The 21,616-nt window shown below is 42.4% G+C and overlaps 1 protein-coding gene across 1 annotated transcript in view; it reads left to right on the top strand.

Moving 5' to 3' along the window:
• The window catches only part of BRWD3 (bromodomain and WD repeat domain containing 3), a 45,555-nt gene extending 25,338 nt beyond the window's left edge, over positions 1-20,217 (top strand). The window contains exons 15-40 of the mRNA XM_021537734.3: positions 145-279; positions 661-789; positions 1,189-1,414; positions 2,053-2,223; positions 4,394-4,577; positions 5,014-5,107; positions 5,709-5,858; positions 7,322-7,398; positions 8,017-8,194; positions 8,948-9,064; positions 9,531-9,638; positions 10,666-10,790; positions 10,995-11,077; positions 11,482-11,593; positions 11,994-12,055; positions 12,141-12,296; positions 13,001-13,121; positions 13,629-13,754; positions 13,838-13,919; positions 14,456-14,512; positions 14,848-14,988; positions 15,207-15,359; positions 16,165-16,328; positions 16,813-16,910; positions 17,366-17,524; positions 18,689-20,217. Coding sequence (XP_021393409.1) covers positions 145-279; positions 661-789; positions 1,189-1,414; positions 2,053-2,223; positions 4,394-4,577; positions 5,014-5,107; positions 5,709-5,858; positions 7,322-7,398; positions 8,017-8,194; positions 8,948-9,064; positions 9,531-9,638; positions 10,666-10,790; positions 10,995-11,077; positions 11,482-11,593; positions 11,994-12,055; positions 12,141-12,296; positions 13,001-13,121; positions 13,629-13,754; positions 13,838-13,919; positions 14,456-14,512; positions 14,848-14,988; positions 15,207-15,359; positions 16,165-16,328; positions 16,813-16,910; positions 17,366-17,524; positions 18,689-19,485 — 4,005 coding nt within the window. The 3' untranslated portion in view covers positions 19,486-20,217. The remainder of the gene's footprint in view (positions 1-144; positions 280-660; positions 790-1,188; positions 1,415-2,052; positions 2,224-4,393; positions 4,578-5,013; positions 5,108-5,708; positions 5,859-7,321; positions 7,399-8,016; positions 8,195-8,947; positions 9,065-9,530; positions 9,639-10,665; positions 10,791-10,994; positions 11,078-11,481; positions 11,594-11,993; positions 12,056-12,140; positions 12,297-13,000; positions 13,122-13,628; positions 13,755-13,837; positions 13,920-14,455; positions 14,513-14,847; positions 14,989-15,206; positions 15,360-16,164; positions 16,329-16,812; positions 16,911-17,365; positions 17,525-18,688) is intronic.
• Positions 20,218-21,616: the final 1,399 nt, after the last annotated feature.

Here is a 21,616-nt window from a genome sequence, read left to right on the forward strand (position 1 = left end):
GAATGGTGACCAAGCACAGTTCCAGGAAATTGAGGGGTCCTGGGTGACTCCCTGCTCTGGGATGTCCTCTCAGTAACTCCCAGCACATCTGGAGATACCACATGGAGAAATAAAACTTCATTTTTCCCATTGCTGTCGTTGCAGGGTCACGACGATGAGGTTTTTGTTCTGGAGGCTCATCCCTTTGACCAAAGGATTGTGCTTTCGGCAGGACACGATGGGAATATTTTTGTTTGGGATATAGACAAAGGAACAAAAATACGCAATTACTTTAACATGGTAAGAAGGACCACAGAAGGTTTGTTTTGTTTTGTTTTGTTTTGTTTTGTTTTGTTTTTTTTTCAACAAACTGGTCTTGAGACAAAAGCAGATATCATTAAATATCTCCAGAGCCAGTACAGCTCTGAGGTCTTTGGTGATCTTGACCTATGTCTGCCATTAACATAAAATGTAGACTTCCAGGTGGTTGTTCCAGAACATACATTAAAAGTTGGGTTGAAATACTTTTTTATTCAATTTAACTCTGTAAATCAGTCTTGAGCAAGATGTGAAGTTGCAGGGTGAGGATTCAGTACGTGTTGGAGCACGGGGGAAATGTTTGTGAAAATGCTCTTACAGAGAGTGTCTGGTTGTGAAAGGAGTTCTCTGTGCTTGGTACAGATTGAGGGCCAAGGCCATGGAGCTGTTTTTGATTGCAAGTTCTCACCAGATGGGCAGCATTTTGCCTGCACAGACTCTCATGGACATCTGCTACTATTTGGTTTTGGATGCAATAAATATTATGAAAAGGTGGGTTGAATGAATTTTAAACTCTTCCCTGTCTTGACCTGATTTTGTCTTAGAAGTATTTGTGCTACAATTTATTCCTTCACCCTGCCCCAGACAAAATAATAATTAGGTCATGGAGCAGTTGCTGTTTATCTAAATCAAAAAGATTAGACAAGAGACTCTATAGACAGAGGAGAAAAGCATTAACTTCTCTGTCCACCTCTCTTGGCCTACTTTACTGTTGAATTTCTGCATCAGGCCTCGGTAATAAACCACATTTGTGTCAGGAATCTGTTCCCTATCACAACATTCCTTGTGCTGATCCCAAGTGTAGGAGTTGTGGTTTATGGGAGCCATTCCAGAGCAGCAAGACAGCTGCAAATGGCCATTGATTTATTTCCTAAATTGCTTTTCTTTCAGATTCCTGATCAGATGTTCTTCCACACGGATTACCGGCCCCTGATCCGGGATGCCAATAATTATGTACTGGATGAGCAGACTCAACAGGCTCCACACCTTATGCCTCCTCCATTCCTGGTGGATGTTGATGGAAATCCTCATCCCACGAGATTCCAGCGGCTGGTGCCAGGGAGGGAAAATTGCAAGGATGAACAACTTATTCCTCAGCTGGGATATGTGGCTAATGGTATTCTGTCTGAAGCTCATGAATAATACAAGTGTGGCACAGTATTGAGCACCAGCTCCTGGGATGGTGCTGTGAGGATGTATGAATTAATGGTTTAAATTCAATATACAGGTAGAAGAGGGGGTGGGGTGGGGGTTATGTATGGAATCAAATTGACTGGAGGCAAGACTATGCCAAAATCTGTGGATTTTTCCCAGGTATATGGCAGATGTTTAAAGCATTGTCTATTAACCTCTGTAACTATGGATGTCATAAAGCAAGCAGGAAGGTGAGGAGGACATGGAAAACCAGCTTTTGTTTTTTAAAACAGTTATTTTTTCTTGTAGACACAAACTTTAGCAAAATGCTGATCTCCAAAAAAGACCTTCCATTCTTACCTACTGAAGCATTATTTCTTTCTGCTGTTTCTAATGGGTTGTGTTTATGTTCTACATGTGGTCTGGAGTTTTAGGATTTTATTGTAACTTCTCTTCTAAACTTTGCCTCCATTTATTACATGAGAGCAGAAAGCCAGCTGGTGATCAGATGTTTTGCAGAGCAAGTAGTGGTGCAGAGTTTTAAATAGGATTATTTCTATGCTGTTTGCTAATATAGCAATCCATCATTTTATCAGCATTTGTGGTTTTGTTCTTGTCCAGGTGATGGTGAGGTGGTCGAACAAGTCATCGGGCAGCAAACCAATGACCAGGATGAGAGTATCCTTGATGGAATGATCAGAGAGCTCCAGAGGGAACAAGATCTGAGACTAATTAATGAAGGAGAAACTCCTCCAAACCCTCCACTCAACAGATCCCACTCTGTTAACGGAGGTCAGTGTCCAGCCTTATCTCCATCAGTTCCTACCTTACCACAGGAAGGATTGATCAAAATCAAAATGTTAATGTCAGTTTTGACACATTATCTTTGAAAATGCTTTTCTATCCTCTTCTTGTACACCTTGTTAGCCCCTATGGAGCACTGGGATGTTCTGTGGATTCCAAAAGAGGATTATAAATTTAAGGGGCAGTTAAGGGCACCCAGTTGTCTAACTGGGCTGTATCTGATTGTTTGGAGTTATTAGACTGGAATTAGACTGCTACAAACCAGTTTCCTGAAAAAAAGCATGAAGTTCACTGTATTGTCTTGCTATCGGTGCAGAGATGAAACTTCATAACTGCAAAATGCCAAAATAAAAGCATATAATTAGGGGCTGTCAGTGGAATACAGTGTTGTGACAGACTAATGGTTTCCTGCTGCAGCACAAGGCTGAGCATCAGTGCTAATAAAATAAATATGTTGCTCTGTCTTAGTGTTTCCTTAGAAAGCTTGAGATTATTCTCCTGTTAAGTGTTCTGCTACTGTGATTTTATTTTTAATACACAAAGTGATTAAAAATTGAAACCACACTCAATCAGATGTGAGCAGCTGAGTGATGGGAGGGAGCAGATGCCCAGGACTGTGCTGCAAGTCAGCCTGAGCCTTGGGAGAATTCACAGCTGCTAATAAATCACTTCTAGGTTAAGTGACTGATTACATGTGTTTGAAGTACATTTCCTGGCAAAGCTCATTAGGATTTGGATGTGGAATTGCTTATGTTTCAATCCAAGAAGGAGTAAGAAAAATATCAGAGAAAAATATGAAAATGCATTTTTGCTTTGATCTAAGTTGATATTTCAAAAAGCTTGCCTAAAAGGCAGCTTCAGCTCACACAGAGTCTTTTCTGCTGCTTAGGATATGTTGATGTGTTGTACAGCCCCAGTTCCCAGTTTTATTTGTGTGTCCCTGTAGTTGTGTAAAGGAGTTTCCAGGTATGAGTAGCGTGGAAATTAAAGCAATTCCTTTCCCTTCCCTAGAGCTTGCATTGATTAGTGACTGCCCACATGAACTGCCCATTTGATTGTTACCTGGAGTACATATAAAGTATTGAAACAGCCAGATATTTTTATATAGCTTTACACAACCATAAATGTAATATTATAATTTGATAACAGTATTTAAGCATGTGGGAATTGTGAAGGAAAAGTGAGGACGATGATGGCAGTGATTCCATTATTATCAACCTTTGCTTATCAATCTTTGTGCCGTCCTTAAGCTTGAAATTGTGGATGAGATACGGGGAAGGAATTGTTCCCTGTGAGGATGGGCAGGCCCTGGCACAGAGTGCCCAGGGAAGTTGTGGCTGCCCCTGGATCCCTGGAAGTGCCCAAGGGCTGGACAGGGCTTGGAGAACCTGGGAGAGTGGAAGGTGTCCCATGGCAGAAGCTGGCGCTGTTTGATCTCTAAGATCCCTCCTCACCCAACCATCCTGGGTGACTCTGTGATTTTATTGGTGATCCATGGTGTCAGAATCTGAGCTATTGATGATTCCGAGATTGTAGAAAGTCTCTGTCTGTCAGCCCCGCTGCCAAAGCAGAAGCCATAATTGGTCTGTGCTGGTTTCCAGGTTGTTTATTCTGTTTATCTCTCACATGTTCTGCTGCCCTGCCCAGCTCTGTCCTGCAGGGCAGCGTGTGGGGCTCTGCCCTCAGTGGGATGTTACAAACATTAAATACCAGAAACTCCCTGGGCTGGATTTACAATAACATGCCAATATCTGTCACCTACGTTGGACAGTGTGTCCCCAGCCTGAACCAACAGAAAAATGCCAACACCACAGTGAAACATGGAGGGCATGAAGAAGGAGAAAAAGGACAATACATACCCAGTTTCCTCCATCTTGTCCCCTTTGGACCCCTAATCTAGAATCCTAAAATTTTACTTTTGCACCCATGCCACACTTAATTATTACTCATATCAAACACTCAGAGCTGGTAATTCATCCTGTAAGATTGAAAACTCTTTTCCATGGACAGAGATCACAGCCAGTGTCTCTGGGGGCTCTGTCCAGGGGGTTCCTGACCCCTGCCAGGGTCTCAGACCTTCCAGGGCAGCCAGAGGGAAGCTCTGGATTCCCACACCATGGAAGTGAGGAAGCTCTTTCTTTCTCTCTGTCTCCCCCAGCTCTTCGCAGCCCGGGCTTGGACGTGGCGTCCCCGCCCAACGTGGGGCTGCGGCGCAGCGGGCAGATCGAGGGCGTGCGGCAGATGCACCACAACGCGCCCCGCAGCCAGATGGCCACCGAGAGGGACCTCATGGCCTGGAGCAGGAGGGTGGTGGTCAACGAGCTCCCCCCGGGCATCAGCAAGTAAGAGGCTCAGCAGGACGAGAGGTTCCCTTGTGCGGAATGATCCTTCCGTGCTCCTGGAATGATCTTTCAGCTTTGCGGCTTGGTTGGTTGGGTTGTTTGGAATATTGGGATCAGAGTGGAGAGTTGAGAATGGTAATTCATTCTTTCACAATTCAGTGTTTCTTTAGTACTCTGAATACCACGTTTTCCCTCAAGCTTTGCTTAAAAAAGACTTGAAAATAATTGTAATACATTTGAAAATAATTATGGCTGCTCAGCTAACGAGTTTGCATCTTTAACTTGTGATTCCAGGAGTGAATGGATGGATGCTGCTAGGGGGATTTATGCACAGATTTCTTAGAGCAGCACAAGTATTTTGATGTGTAGGTTAAGGAGGCTGTTGAGTTCCATGATGATTTAATGAATATAATGTGTGTTTCTTATGTATAATTAGGGTCCAGGAAGAATGTCGAGCTGCCAAAGGTGAAATAGAAATCAGTTTATACACTGCTGACAAGAAGAGAAAGCCATCTCACACCTTGCAACGGGTGAGTTAGTGCCCTGGAAGAGACAACCTGAGTGGGAAGCAATACTGAGCAGCAAAAATAAGACCAACAAAAAAACCCAACCAATTTTATTGAATTATTTAGAGTCTTAATTGTTTCTCTGGCTCACTGTCTTCTTCCTTCTGTAACTGATTTGACTGTCTGTAATACCCAAATAATGGTAAATCTCTGTCATTGAGGTTTCAGTGGTGGGAAGATGCTGGGAAAGGAAAATCGCAGAGCCACGGTGGGTTTTCAGTTTGACTTGTGGAAAGTAAAGGTGCCAAACTTGTACAAGGGCTGGATTTATCTTATGCAGAGACTGCAGGAATTTTATAGAAAAAAAAAAGTTATTTTTAATCATTTCCTTTCCAAAGACTGCCACTTTATAAAGTAGAATTTCTGTTGAAATCCACACCTAAAACATCCACAATGTGCCAGAGATAGTGTCTAGTTTTACAACGCTTTCTTACTGCTCAGTTGTGGGTGCAGCACAATCAACTGGGGTGCAACACTCAGCTGCTGTAACCAGGCACCTTTTCAGTGTGTAACTTGTGAGTAAGTCCCTGCTTTGTCCCTGTCTGTGCTCCTGTGGCCCTGGCAGAGCGAGTTCCAGGCGGGAGGCGGCCGCGCGCTGCGCAGGAACCAGCGGAAGCGGCAGCACGCGTACCAGACGCGCTCCACCATCGAGCACAGCCAGCAGGGAGCCAGCCAGAACCCCTGTGCACGCCACGACTCCGACAGCTCCTCTGAGGTCTGAGCCTCCCTGCAGCCTCCAGCTGCTTCCCCCTTCCCAAATCCACGTTAAGGTTCTGCTGGAGGGAGGAAGTTTGTGCAGCCGAAGCTCGGTTTGAGCTGGAGCTGCCAGGACTGGGGTGGGGGGCAGTAAAAAGAGGTTTTGCAAATGTATTTGTGGCAAAAGGCGGTGTGAAAATAATATTGGCCCTTTCCAGCATGGGGATGGTCACCTCACCAACAGGGACAGGGTAGAGGGGTTTGACACATCCTTTGTCTCCATCTTCAACGTGGTTGATGGAGCAGAGGGGTCCCAGTGCTCTAAGCTGGAGGGCCATGAGTGAGAGTGATCAACCTGAGCTTGTGGGATCTGCTGCTCCAGCTGGATCCCTACAAATCGATGGGGCCTGAGAGAATTCATCCCAGAATCCTCATATTGCTGCTGATGCTGTCACAAAGCCTCTCTTGATGATTTTTTGAGCAGTCTTGGGAATCCAGAGAGGTTGTGACAGGGATAGGACCCAGAGAACTGGGCTGGAGCTGGGCCAGGGCAGGGTCAGGCTGGGGATCAGGGAAAGGTTCTTCCCCCAGAGGAGCTGGCACTGCCCAGGCTCCCAGGGAATGGGCACGGCCCCGAGGCTGCCAGAGGTCCAGGAGGGTTTGGGCAGCACTGCCAGGGATGCACAGGGTGGGATTGTTGGGCAGGGCAGGAGCTGAGCCCTGATCCTTGTGGGTCCCTTCCAGCTCAGGATATTCTGTGATTCTCCACATGGGAAGAAACACTCAGGTAATTGAGTCCCTGGGATTTGTGGTGTTCCTGTGGCATGTTGGTCTTGGAGAGTGAAGGATCATTTACCTAAATGCCAGGACAGTGTTCAAAAGTAGCTTAAAACAGCTCCTGTATTTTTGGAAACCTGAAACATTTTCAAGTAAATTTAACTGGGTTGTGTTAAACCACTTGCTATTTTGGGATTTCATACAGCACATGGATTCTGGGTCAGGACTTTGATTTCATTTTGCAGTGCTTTGATTTAATCTACATTTGTAGAGTGCTGTTGAAAGAGATTGAGTATTGGTATTAATCATTGATTTTAACAAGGGAAGAACTTAAAATATACCAGGTATATATAACTTGTTCTCCTTAAGGAAGAGACTGAACATTGTTGCTTTGTAAATGCATTGAAAGTATAGAAAAGCTCAAAAAGCTGTGCCCTGGGCACTAAAATTTATTAATCAAACGCTTAAATAAGAACCCACTCTGTAGTTCTTCTATAATTAAAATTCACATTTGTTTCTATAGGAGCTATATAAGGATATATTATGATATTAATTAAGATACAGGAAGAAATTGTGGATTTATCTCTTTAAAGCTAAACCAGCCCTTGAATGCAAAGCTTTCTTCAGGTGACGCAACTTGCTTGCAAACAAAAATGATAAATTTTACCCTTGGCCCCAGAGTGAATCCTCTTGTTTTCACTACAGGAAGATGAGACTGTTGGCACAAGTGATGCATCCATGGATGATCCTGTGGCAGCCTGGCAGAGTGAAAGCAGTTCCAGGTACCTCCAGTGGGCTCTGAATTGGGAGCACTGGTTTATTATGGGATTTTACTAGGACAGTTGATACTGAGATACTCAAGACTTCATTTTGAAGTTTGATTTTTAATCAGTCATGAAACATTTCTTATTGTGATTTTTTTTCATGTTCTTTTCAAATTCAGAAACAATTCTAAAAAAAACTTTTATAAGAAGATGTTGCCTTTAATTAAGAGCTACTTGAAAAAAATCAATGCCAGTTTGCCATATAAATCCTGTATGTGTATTATTTGGTATTAAAGAAGTCATAGCTGGATTTTTAGGGAAGCGCTCTATTCCTTAAATGTTCCATGCATTTTTTTGCTGCCAGTTCTTATGAAGTCAGTCTGTGAATCAGTGAGATAATGAGAATTTATATCAGCCATAGATGTAGTTTTGCATAGAGTTTCAAATTGATAAAATAATTTACTGAAATTACAAATCAGAAAGCCTTTGTTTTTCTCTAAATTCACATGATAAGAAAATTCTGTGCTAATCCTGAACAGAACCAGGAGATCAGGTTGAATGATTGGACTTTTCAATCCACTGTGGGGAAACTGAAGTTTTTTGTTCTCATTCTTACAACTTTTTTATTATCTACAGTGATTCATCAAGTGAATATTCAGACTGGACAGCAGATGCTGGGATTAATCTGCAGCCTCCAAAGAGACAAACCAGGCAGGCAGCTCGGAAAATCTGTAGTAGTTCTGAAGATGAAAATATGAAGGGAACAAAAGGGCTGGAGCCAAAGCGAAGGAAACTTAAACAGCCAAGGAAGAAGGTCGGCAAGTGTAATTCTTAGTATCTTTTGTATTTTGTGAATATAAATTTGGGGTTTAGTGATTGTTTTCAAAGAAAAAGTTTCCATAAATGAATATAGAGTAAAAAAAAATATAGAGATCACAGTAATTGTGCTACCAGTGGCACCAAGAAATTTTATTGTTTGTTTTATTGGGCTTCCATGTTTCCCATAGGTGGTTCTGCATTTCAAATGTATTTTTTTTCGTCACAGATTTATGCTCTTCACCACAGTCAGGTTTACAACAGGGTGGTTTTGTTGTAAAATTATAATGAATCTCTATTGTATTGACATAGTCAGATTTCTTTTTCCTGCTAATTTTTTTAAAGACATTTAGAATATTTATAGAAATACAATTTATTTATTTATTATAGAACCACAGACTGGCTTGAGTTGGAGAGGTCTTAAAGATCATCTTATCCCACCCCCCTGCCATAGGCATTTTAATGGTTTATGAAGGTTTTAAGGCATTTTAATGATTTATGAAGGTTTTAATTTTCAATTTTATTTATAACAAACCTGTCTTATTCTCTGCTATTTAGTGGAGATTTTGGCAAGGATGACACTCCACAATTTGCTCTTCCTTGTATCTTACCTGCAGTAACTGCTGCACGATGAGTTTTCCATAGGAGCTAACAGTACTCTGAATATTGTGCCGATTGCATTCTGAATTCATGCAAATACGTAACTTCTGTGTGTCACTCACCTGTGTGATCTCCTGATGTGTGTGTTCAGAAAGCCAGCGGGCTGCTGGCCCTGGAGGGGGAGCCCAGTGAGGAGTGGCTGGCCCCGCAGTGGATCCTGGACACCATTCCCCGCCGCTCGCCCTTCGTGCCCCAGATGGGGGATGAGGTACTGCCCTCACTTCCACATTCCCAGGGCACCCAGCAGCTCTGCTTGCTTGGGACTCCTCAGCCCAGCAATATTTGCAGGGAGTTGTGCTCAGGACAGGCTGAGTTTTGATAACTCTGTTAATTCTTGGGCATTTTGTTGTTTAGTGATCGACGTCCTGCGTCTCTTTTTCTGCACGGGTGACTTGGATTAGCAGGAAAAATCAGTTGTGCATCCTCACCTGCAGATTTCTTAATGATCCCAGTTTTAAAGCACAGAGCAGGTGCCAATTTGGGGGCTGATAGAAATAGTTTTAACTAGAAGAGTGTTGTGTGGTGAAATAAATAAGTATGCAGTGTGTTCTCAAAGGGTTAAGAGCTGGTATTATGAATAGGAAGAGCACAATCATTAAAATAATTTTCTCTACTTTTCTCATTTGCTCTTTTTTCTCTTAACTTTCTCATCTTTTTTTTTTTCCTCTTTTAAGATCATCTACTTTAGGCAAGGCCATGAAGCTTATGTGAGGGCAGTGAGGAAAGCCAAAATTTACAGTATTAACATGCAAAAACAACCATGGAACAAAATGGAACTCAGGGTAAGTTCAAGAAATACTTCAAAGAGCTGTATGTTAAACTGACATGACAAATGAGCATGAAAAGTGCAAAGAAAGTATTGCTTTAAAATGTTCATATCAAAGTTTTAATTGTAAATATTAAAGTTAGTTTTTATTAACACAAAGTCTTTACATCTGTTCACCTCCTGGTTTTGTACTTGATTCTCAAGGGTCTCTTTCAACACAAATTATTTTTGCCTGAACACTGAATTTATTCAGAAGCCAGCACTGCAGAGCTGTTTGTGGTTCTCTCATCACTCTACAGTGACCTGTGCATTTGGGTTCTGTTTCTTGTTTTTAATGCTGTGGTAAGAAGTAAGAAATCATGGTGTAAACACCTAAATGTGTGAAGGAGTTCTCTTAAACACTGAATCTTGCTTTGAATGAGTTCCCAAACCTTAATCCACAGTGTTGCCATATTTTTTCCTGCTTTCTTCAGATTTCAGACCAAGAGAAGAGCCCATATATGTGCTCACATTCACTTAACCATGCCAGTGGTTCTGTTAATTACTGGGAAAATACCCAGTTACAGTCCCAGATATTCAGTGATTCCAGCTGTAATTTTCCAAGGCATCATCACTTTGTGAGGAAAAGGAAATATCTGTTCACTTAGAATGGGCTTTGACAGGACACGAACATAAAGGCTATTGTGTAATTTCCATTTTCAGAGGAAGAATTTCCTTTTTTCTGACTGTGCAAGAGTGAGGGGCCCTGGGGTAGGTCAGGGAGAACCTTTGGTGTGCTTAAAACTGGGTTTGTTCCTTAGAACCTTCTTAAATATTTTGTAGGAATCCTGTTCACAAACCTGCCAAGGGAATGAGCTTCTTAATTTTTCCTTTTGAGGTGACAGTGATTGATTTTAGTATTTGGGAAAGAAAAAATAATGGGTGAAATTACCCATGTTTTAGAGTGAAACATACTTAGTTTTTATTAATGTGTTTCACTTTAAAATGGATATTTTGTTGTTGGCAAGGTGAAACAATGCTGTTCCATGCTTCTTGCTAACTAGGAACAAGAATTTGTGAAGACTGTAGGAATTAAATATGAAGTTGGGCCTCCCACACTCTGCTGCTTGAAGCTTGCATTCCTGGATCCAATCACAGGCAAAATGACAGGAGAATCCTTTTCCATAAAGTAAGTCACTGGAATGCTGATGACATTCTTCAAGAGCTTTCCTTGCAGTGTAGAAGTTCCCCCCTCCTCCTTTCTTATTTCCTGTGCAAGGCATGATGATGGCAGTAATGTTTCTCCCAAATGCATGGAATTTGAGGACTCTGTAGTTCATCTAGAATTGTATTGCTGGGCAATAATAACTTTTTTTGGTCTTATTTCCTGAAGGTACCACGATATGCCAGATGTTATTGATTTCCTTGTGCTGCATCAGTTTTATAATGAAGCCAAAGAAAGGAACTGGCAAATAGGTGAGTATTTTTTTCCCCAATTCCATGTGTTTTGCACCATTTCTGCAGCTGTTTAATGGGACACAGTGTCTTTATTCCTTGATGTGAAGGACTGTACACACGTGATATTGTAAAGATTATTGGAAACTTTTATTTGATGTTTGCTGCAATTCCTGTAGCAAAAATGAAAAAGATATATGAGAGAAACTGTTCCAAGGGCAGTGATAGCAGGAGAATCTCCTGATCTGTTGGGATCTGAAGTGTGAGGCAGCTGTGAGTAATTCCCAGAGATGGGTAAGTCCTGCCCTGAGGGTGCAAAATGTAAGGATGGAAGTAGGGCATTCACAAAAGAGGGAGCTGATTCTCTAAAAGGAAGCATTTAACAATTCTTGATGTTGCTCTTTTTCTGAATGTTGCCCTTCCAGGGGATCGATTTCGCAGTATCATTGATGATGCCTGGTGGTTTGGGACTGTGGAGAGTCAGCAGCCTTTCCAGGCAGAATATCCTGATAGTTCCTTCCAGTGCTACAGTGTCCAGTGAGTATTTCCATGTCCTGGGGCTCCTACACAACTTAGAGAACTTCAGAAATAGGATCAAGAACCTCAGGAGCTAGAATCTCTTTTTCCAAGTAAATACATACCCAGACACCTTATTTATTTATATAATGTTACATATTGTATTTCTTATTTGTTACTTACTATTTATTTATTTTAGAATATTTTTGATATTTACTTATTTCATTTTTTAATTTATTCCTAAAGCAACAATTCTGGTATAAACAGCAGCGCAGTGACTGTATAAGAGATACAAGAGGAAAATAGGGAGTTGGAATGTCTTATTCCTAACTGGAGTGACCTTTTGGGTCAAATCTGGTAAAGAAAAGGTGTGTCTTTATATTCAGCTCTAACTTGTGCATTTGAATGAACTTTTTAATAGCTGGGACAACAATGAAAGAGAGAGGATGAGTCCATGGGACATGGAGCCTATCCCAGAAGGAAGTAAGTGTGTGCTGGATTCCTGTCCCTGCACAAAGCAAACGGCTCTGGGGCCCTGGATTTACCCTCTGGAATTGTTCCTCTCCAGCTGCTTATCCGGAGGAGGTCGGTGCTGGAGTTCCTGTGACCCCAGAGGAGCTGACAGCTCTTCTCTACAAGCCCCAGGAAGGAGAATGGGGGGCCCATTCCAGAGATGAAGAATGTGAACGAGTAATCCGGGGGATTGAGCAGCTTCTTTCCCTCGGTATGTTTGGAGAGAAAAGGAGGAAGGATTAACAGTATCAGGGAGTGGCACAGGACTGAAGAGTGGATGGGATGGAGTGCTGGGACATGGTGTGGAGTATTTGAAATGTACTCAACTAAATTACTGAAAAAAGCCTTTTAAATTTCATGTTTCAGTTTCCAAGCTAAATTCCCTTTTTTTCTGGGGCTTCACATGAGTTCTTTCAGTGGAGCTTCCCAGCGGGTCATATCTAAAGGTGAAAGAGCAAAACATACAATTAAATCTCTCAAAACCAACCAACAAATCCTCACTAAATACCCTGAGCTCCAAATTCCTTGTAACTGGTTTGTAACCATTTAGTAGCACACTGTGCTTTAAATTCTGCCTTTGTTTACACCCAGGACACGTCTGTGTTCTTACTCAGTGTTGCATGTTGTAGTATTCCTGTTGTAAGTGCAAATGCCTCAATCCTTTCAGTCATATTGGCTGCTGGCACACAAATCTCAGATGTGATTTTTAAACAAAAAATGCTTTTTCAAGAGTAGGAATAGATGGCACAAGAGGAGGAACCCTGCCCAGTAGGTAATGACATTCTCAGCTGTAGTTCTGTGTTGCTTTTGCTGAATTCTTTGAAAGAAACCCCAGAAACCATTAAAAGGAATCTTGGTTTAACATTATAACATCCCTTGGAGGCATCTAAATCACCGTGGTCTTTTGTCTTGCAGACATTTCTAATCCCTTTGCTGTTCCAGTGGACCTTAGTGCCTATCCCATGTATTGCACTGTTGTTGCTTATCCAACTGACCTCACCACCATCAGGAGGAGGCTTGAAAACAGGTTTTATAGGTGAGTTTGGGTTTGTAGCTGACACTTATTGCATTTATTATTATGTGGAGCTGAATGCTGTTTAAAAGTCCCTTCAGCAACAGCAGAAGATCAGATTGGCCTTGGGCAAAGTGAGTCTTCCTGAATAATAAATTCTCCTGGCCTTTAGGGCAAAAGCTGCTGTAGCTGGATCGGGAGTGTTGGTTGAACACCCTGAGCCTGGCTCTGTGTTGGAGGCAGAGCATGTTTGCTTTGTTTCTATCCCTGCTGCCTTTGAGCAGGGTCTTTGCTTGTGCTGCCGTTGCTAGAAGGGGACTGAATGATGCTGGAAACTGGAAATCCCAGTTTTCCCAGTTAATTTGGGAATAAATAATGTCCTGCTCTTACTTACCCCTCTGAGGACAACCTGTTTCTGCTTGATCTGAATTCCCAATTCCATTTTTTACTGAAGAATCCTAGTGAATGTGGAAGAAGAATAACATACATGTTTCTCTCCATCCCATTACTTTAATTTTATGTATTTTTCAGGAGAATCTCTGCCCTGATGTGGGAGGTAAGATACATTGAGCACAATGCCAGGACTTTCAACGAGCCAGACAGCCCCATAGTCAAAGCAGCCAAAATTGTGACAGATGTCCTGCTCCGCTTCATTGGGTGAGTTTGGACCTCACAGACCCCACAGCTCCAATTCCTGGGATCCTTCATTGTGTACCTTGGTTTTTGTCATTGTCCTGCAGAGATCAGAGCTGTACTGATATATTAGAAATCTACAACAAGGTGAAAGCAGAAGACCTGAGCAGTACAGATGAGGAAGAGGAGGTAAGATAATTTCCTTCCCTTTTAAAATTTGGCACATGAAAGAGATTTTGATTTTTGTTGAGTCTTTATTTTATGGATAATTGCACTGAGTTTTGGAGAGAGGCTGTTTAGGCTCACCTGAGACAATAAACTCCCGGAAGTAAAAATGCTTTTTGGAACTGGCTGTCTTTAATCTTCTCTCAGTACATGATGTTTTGTTGGAAGGATGAGTAATGAGGGGAGCTGGGAAGTGGAGCTGTTAGTCAGTCAGAAGGACAACAGCTCTCCATTGTCAACGAGGCAGCAAAGCTGATTTCCTTATGTAATTCTGTATAATTTCCCATCAGTTGATCCCTGGAGTGAAATGTCAGGTAGAATCCAGGGTGGATATCACTGCCTTGAGCTGCTTCCCTCTCCTGACACCTTCTCCCCTTCAGTGCAGTTTGAAATGTGCTGTAGTTCCTGTTGCCCTGTGGTTGTTGCTGGCTGGTTTTTAACCCTTTTTCCTTGGCTGAGGGTTATCCAGACCTGTGTGTGATCATTCCCTTTGCCTTTAGGTGGCAGAAGTGGATGTGGATTCAGATGCTCCAGGCACTTCCTCTGGGAAAAGACGAGTGAGTAAAATTTCTGCTATGGTTATTTGTTTTGTTTGGTTTTTTGTATTTTTTCAATTTGATTTAAAGAAAATATCTCCAGCAGTCAAATTTCAATGCAACTGTTAAATGCAGCAAGGCTGGGGCTGAAATATTGCAGCTTCTCATGGGTTTGAGTGTTATATGTGACCAGAAATGGCAAATTTGTTTGATTTGTCTTATTTGCATATTGCTGTGCCATCAGCTCTGCTTTAATCTCCCTGGATTTCTGTTTTTAATTGGGTAATGCTTTAATTGCAGTTCAAGGGAGCAATGTGAATACTCTGATACCATCTGCAATACCTGTTTCTCTGCAGGTGAGACGAAGGGTGAAGAGGCAGCCCATGAAAGCCAGTGCTGATGCTTGGAAGGAGCAGTGCCAGCAGCTCTTAAACCTGATTTATGAGCGAGAGGACTCAGAGCCTTTCAGGCAGCCTGTTGATCTTTTCTCTTACCCTGTAAGTGCAGCTTCCACACCCAGAATTGTTCCTCCTTTGGCAGAACATCCATGCTGGGCATGGCTCTGTCCTCTCCCTTTATGAGCAGATGTTTTCAGAGAATTATCTGCAACAACTCTGAAAGTGAACTAATGACTTGAGCCACTGGATGAACACTGAGGTGATGTTACTGCTGGAGGATTTGAGAGCTTTGGTTTTTCTCTTGTGTGTTCTCTTAGGATTATCGAGATATTGTAGACACTCCCATGGACTTCAGCACTGTGAAAGAAACCTTGGAAGCAGGAAACTACACCAGTCCCTTGGAATTCTACAAAGATATTCGTTTAATATTCTGCAATTCTAAAGCTTACACTCCTAATAAAAAGTCTCGTGTAAGTAATACATTTTAATGCCTGTTTTTTTTTAACAAAACAGATGAACAAAACAGATGAAAATAAGGTCTGAAGAGCAAACCACTGCTTAGTGTAATAAAAATAACCAAGATACACCAATTCTGTGGTTATATACTTGCTTTGTTCTGCTCTCCCAGTTGATATCTAACATCCATTTTCATCTGGGATGATGGTCACTGTTGCAGCCGTTCCTTGCAGAAAACTGGTCACCAGTTGCTTTTATTTTTTTCAATAATTTATCCCTGTAAACAAGGATATCAGCTTGATAACTGCACATAGCAAGGCCTAGAAAGAGGACAGGAAAGTGGTTTAAAGATTTTGACATCTGGTTTACAGAAATTAGGACTGAGGACATTTTGGGTTGCTTCTCTGTAGCTCTGTAAGGGTGGTGTAAGGACAGTTCACCAGGCATGTAGTGCAAAAACAAAGGTGAGGAGATCTGAAGTCCAATTGTTTTCTCCTTGATATTCAAGTTATCTTAAGGCTTGCTTCCATGCTTTGTGGGGATTGACAAAGGGGACTGTATTCCAATAATCCAGAAATCCATTTTCCTTCAGCTCTGGAAATATTTTGTATCATTACTAAATCTTTTTAAGAAAACACTTTCTGTTTCAATAATACACATGGCCCATGGAAGAAAATAATCTGTAAAGAACCTCATAGTGGAACATCACTGTGAATTTTTGCTTTGTGCTACAAAGTCTGGACATCTCTCTGATGGTTTTTTTGGTTGATCTTCAAGTTATTCAACTCTAATAAACCTGACCATTTTCCCTCACTGCAGATTTACAGCATGACCCTTCGACTCTCTGCCTTATTTGAGAATCACATGAAAAACATAATCTCTGAGTACAAGTCAGCAATGCAATGTCAGAAGAGGAAAAGGCCTCGGTACCGAAAGCGGCTGAGGAGCAGCAGCAGCTCCCCCTCAACCAGCAGAGCATCCAGGTAAAGCAGGGGTGCTGAGCCTGGCTGGCAGTGCCATTCCAGAGCACAGGGGCAGATGTGCTTTTGGGAATAACCAGCAGCAGTGCTGCTCATTTCCTGATGAACTTGCTCTTTTGGGAGATAAAATCGTGCTCAGTTTGTAATTTCTAATTCTGGTAAGTGAAAGATGATGTGGTTGAAAGTGTTCCCTCTAAAGGAAATGAAAGATCAGCTGTCTCTTTGCCTTTTAACTGTTGAAAAACGTGTTGTGCAACACTTCCTTACCTTCATCTGATACATTATCTAAGTAAACAGACTGTTGGTTTTAAAAGGGGAGATAAAACCTTGTCCCTGCAATCTCCTATACCTTTAGCAAACAGCACCATGGTGTAACTATTTTTAGTATTATCTGGGAAGAAGAGATCACTTTGCAGGAGAAATCAGTTTTGTATTTGAGTCTGTGGTGATAACAGATTTCTCTCTTTGGGGTATTCTGTGTTTGCAGCCCAAAAGGGAAACAGAAGCAAGTGAAGATTCAACCTAAACCCAACCAAAATACCTCACTGCCCCTGACCAGGACAAACTCTTCAGTCTCATCTCATGGTGAGGAGAAACCCAGCCTTTCTCTTACAGCAACTTGTCTGTGCAGGTTGAGTCTTGTCCTCATGAGACACGTGCAAAACCTGCCTGTTAAAGGAGCAAGGTCCTGAAATTTGTTGTCTGTAGGTTGTTTTAGCTGAGTTTGGTTGTTGGGAAGTTCTGGGAAAGGATCAGGGAATTGGGAACCTGGGTCTGGTTGTGGTAAGAATTATTCCAGGGACAAAAACCCAGACTTCTTGTCTATGGGCCTCTCTCCTACAGCAGTGAAGGATAATTAATTAAATAATCCTACTTGGGGTTACACTCAGGAGGAATCTGTCTTTCCCTGGCTGCAGAGCAGCTTGGTGAGATTACCCTGGCTTGGGCTGTTGACTCAGGGCGTACAGAGCCACCCCAGACACAGCCCTGTAAACAGAGCATAAAAATCACCCTGTCCCCTTGTGCTGTCCTGTCTGAAGTTTCAGATACAGCAGAAGAACCTCTGGGTTCAGCCACTGGTGAAGAGCTGGAGGGTCAACCATCTTCATCAGGCTCAAATGCACAGAGCCGGAGTGGAAATGCCATAGACCCAGGGAAAAGCAGACCAGTCAGGAGCAAATCTACACCAGTGAAACAAGGTGAGAAATAATAATTCTGTGCTTTGACTGACTGGTTTCACTAGAGATGAAAGATTTTGCTTCTCTCCGATGTTATTGCCTCAGTGTTGCATTGTATATATTCCTAAACCATACCAAAAAATTGAATTTACTTTGCTCCTTTACTCTGTGGTGTCTTGTCTGAGGTGTGGAATGCAGATGATTCCATGTGCAATTTACTGAAGTCCTTTAAAATCTTTTCAAGATGGAAAACTTGATTGCTCTTAAACTCCTACAGTTCCTTCAGGAATTACAGAAAGCAAACAAAGATAATCTCCACCCCAAAACCTTTGGCTTTTATTAATCAAGCTGAAACCAAAGATGAAAAAAATTTACAAAAATATTTAAATATTTTTCTCGCATGCAAAACAAAGTAGTTGTGATTAGAATGGAAACAGTTCAGGTGTGGTGATCTTGGGGATGAGTTACTCAGAGTTTTCACCAAGGTGGGCACTGCATGGGCATTTCCTGAACCCTGGAGCTTTTCCCAAGTCCACACTCCTGTGCTGTAGCAGTGCTGGATGCTGCAGGATGCTTCTTAAAGAAGATATTTACTCTTCATTGTCAGATTCATAACCCTCAAAACTTGGAGGATTTTGGGTCCTGAGCCAGCAAGATACTTTATTGACATTTCATTTAAGGTGTTCAGCAATCCCAGTGAGCTTTCTTGGGTCATTGACTCTCTTGAGTTATGCTTTCCATTAATATTCCCTGCACTTAGCCTTTTGAGAACAAGCATTTGATAGGGAATAAATGCTGCTTGCAGAATGTTATTTTTGTGTATATATAGTTTTGAAATGGATTTTAAGAGTTTTCCTGCCTTGGCACCCCAGGTAAGATTCAGCTGACTGAGTTGTAGATGTTTGTGTCCAACCTGGTCACTCCAGGCTCCTTTTGTTGCCTGGATCTTCACTGAACTCTTGCTCAGGAGAGTTTGCATTTGTTGCTTCCAGATAAAAACTTTGGTAGGTTTTCCTCTTAGAACACCTACTTGTGTCCACAGCACATAAAGGGTGAGTAATTCCCAGTGGATGATCCTTGAGCATACCTCAGAGGCAGATGAGGAGAACCCCAAAGGCAGCTGAGGCAAATCCCGCTTTTTGTGTCCTTTTTGTGTGCTGATGGGGTTATTTTGTGTTTGCTTAGATCACTCTCCTGATGGGCCACTCACCAATGGGGATGGCAGAGAACCCCGGGCAGGAGTCAAGAGGAAGCTGCTGAGCGCCTCAGAAGAGGATGAGCACCTGGAGGAGGCAGAGGAGGAGGAGGAGGAGGAAAAGAAGAAGAGAGAATTAAAGGAAAAATCTGGTTTGTCTTCATCAGAAAGTGGGGAATCAGGATCCAGCTCCAGCTCTGAAAGCAGAAGCGGCTCCGATTCTGACTCGGAATCAACCTCCAGAACAGACCAGGATTACATCGACGGCGACCACGACTACAGCAAAGTTGTGCAATCCAAAAAACCCAAACGGAAAATCAAACGGAAACTCACCGGGGGCAAGCGGAATTGGCAGGGCCGGGGGACGGGCAGGAGGGGCAGATGGGGCAGGTGGGGCAGGTGGAGCAGAGGGGGAAGAGGGGGCAGAGGTGGAAGAGGCTGCGGCAGAGGAAGAGGAGGCGGCCGGGGAGGAAGGAGAGGCCGCGGAGGCCGAGGGGCCTCGCGAGGAGCCACCAGAGCAAAACGCGCCCGGCTCGCCGACGACGAGTTTGAAAATCTCTTTGGGGGACAGTTTGGGGAGAACGTGTTTGGAGGGAGATTCAGCCGACCCCCTCGGATCAAAACCAGGAACGAGGGCAGGAGGACTGTCCTGTACAACGACGACTCCGACAATGACAATTTTGTGCACACCGAGGATCCTTTGAACCTTGGTACTTCCAGGTCAGGCAGGGTGCGGAAAATGACAGAAAAAGCCAGGGTCAGCCATCTCATGGGATGGAATTATTGACAGATGGAAAACTTTGGAACAATTTTAAAAGAACTTCAATGGCCTTCTACTGCAGGGATTTTACCAGAAATTCTACCAAGCAAGTTGTGCAGGGACTCCACTCACGTTTCACAGTGGTGCTTTTCCATCCTGTCAGTTTGTGTTTGTTTTAAAGCTTCAGATCTCCACACTTCATTGGTCAAAACAAGCCTTAGTCATTAGGCCTTAAATTACAGAAATTCTTCCCCACACACTACGAGTTCATCACATTACAGAGGCTCCCAGCTTCGCAGTAAGAACATGACATTTTTGAGTCACGCTTATGACTTCTCTCCCTCGTTTTGTTTTTGTATTATAGAAATAGCACCTTCTTACAGAGTTTTTATGTGGTTTCTGCCATAAATCCTTAGACACAGTAATAATTATAACTTTTGCACAATACACCAATCCTAAAGGCAGCTATAAAATGTTTACAGTTTCTATATTGTAAGAAGGATCTGGATTATTTTAATCTTCCCAGGCCAAACGTTGATGGAATTGTGCTGAACTGAAGTATGTCCATACTACAGTTTTGAGGGTCCTGACGTGCTTTCTATCGGTTCTTTATCCGTGTAAAAACAGTGACAAAGGGTTGGTGCCTTGTAAATATGTAGCAAACCTTTGATGTGGTGTGTCCTATGTGTGCATTAACTTTATTAAAAAGAGAATACTTGAGAAGTATGAATATCTAGACAAAAGGTGCCAAATGCAAAAGTTACTTGCATCTATTTTCTTTTTGTCCTCTCATATTTTTATAGTATTAATCGAGATTGTGCAGCTAAAGGGGCGACTTCAACATTTGAAAGGTTCCTCCTCTTCAAAGCATGATTTTTAATAGTAGCTCAGCTACCTCTTATTTACAACTACTGGAAACTGAAAAGAAAATAGATGCTGTTATTCAGAGCATGGTGAAGAAGAGGCGAGAAGGAGCGTAGAGGGGTGGAAGTTGTGAGTAGCTGTATCTTCCATGTGTTGCCACCATGAAAGCAAATGCAGTGGTTCTCAGAGATGTTTGGGTAGGTGGGGATTTGGTGGTGCAGGGGGGCTGCTTGGCCCCCTGTGCCCCATGGAAATGTGCTTTGGGCCCGCTGGCCCCTCGGAGGTGCTGAGGGAGCTGTCGCCCCCCCAGCCTGACTCTTGTGTCTCAAGCTTCCAGAAGAGAATTCCTGTTGCACTGTGCTCTTGTTGTCCTGGGAAATGCTGACCTGAAACCCTCTGGCAGTGGTAGTGCAGTTGGTGAGGAGATCCCTGCCCTGGCTCCTCGTGGTGGCGTGGAGGTGAGCAGCCTCTTCCTTCCTTCCTGGGCTCTGCCTGGAGCAGATGTGGGATTCCAATTTCCTCCCCTTGTCCGACAGTTACAGGTTACAGAGAGAACAAGTCAGAACAAACTACAAAGTTCCAGTGGAGTTTTTCAAGGTTTTTAGAGGTTTTTTTTTAAGCTTTCATCCAATATCCTGAAGTTCTTCTGTGCACAGCTTGGTCAATAATTCTGGAAAACCTCAGGCAGCAAAGAGTGACCCATGTATATTCTCAGATGCAGAAGGAATTTAATTTTTGACTTTCTATATTAAGCACTAGCTATTTTATCTCGCTTTCCAAAAAAAAAAAAAAAAAATCCTAGTTAGATGCAAAAATGACTTGAAAACAAAAGAAGCAGAGGTTTAGTTTTGTGATGGAGGAGAGTATATCCTAAATTGCTCATTAATATGAGTTTATGGTACAGTACAAAACCCAGACTTTTAATTTTGTAAGGACTGTTTGGAATCAGCTGTAATCCATTGCAAAATTTGATTTGGTTTTTGATGGGGGGGTGGGGAAAAAAACCAAGTGCAGAGGCTCTCCTAGTTCTGTGTTGGGCTTTAAAGTATAAACACCTGTCCTATCATCTCTCTCATATATCTGTATATATACACGCATTTATATTTATAAGAAATGTATTATTTGTTTGACTGATTGGTCTTTTTTACATATGGTAACCAGGAATAGCATGTATGCATCAGTCCATAGTTGGAATCATATCCCTTAGATCAGTCCTGTGAGCTAATGTAAACACTATGGGTTCTATCCTAAAGCCTGAAAAGCTTGAAATGCAAAAGAAATGCTTTTTTCCTCT

The sequence above is a fragment of the Lonchura striata genome, chromosome 4A (genome assembly GCF_050655825.1).
Source record: "Lonchura striata isolate lonStrDom1 chromosome 4A, ASM5065582v1, whole genome shotgun sequence".
NCBI classification, from domain to species: Eukaryota; Metazoa; Chordata; class Aves; order Passeriformes; family Estrildidae; genus Lonchura; species Lonchura striata.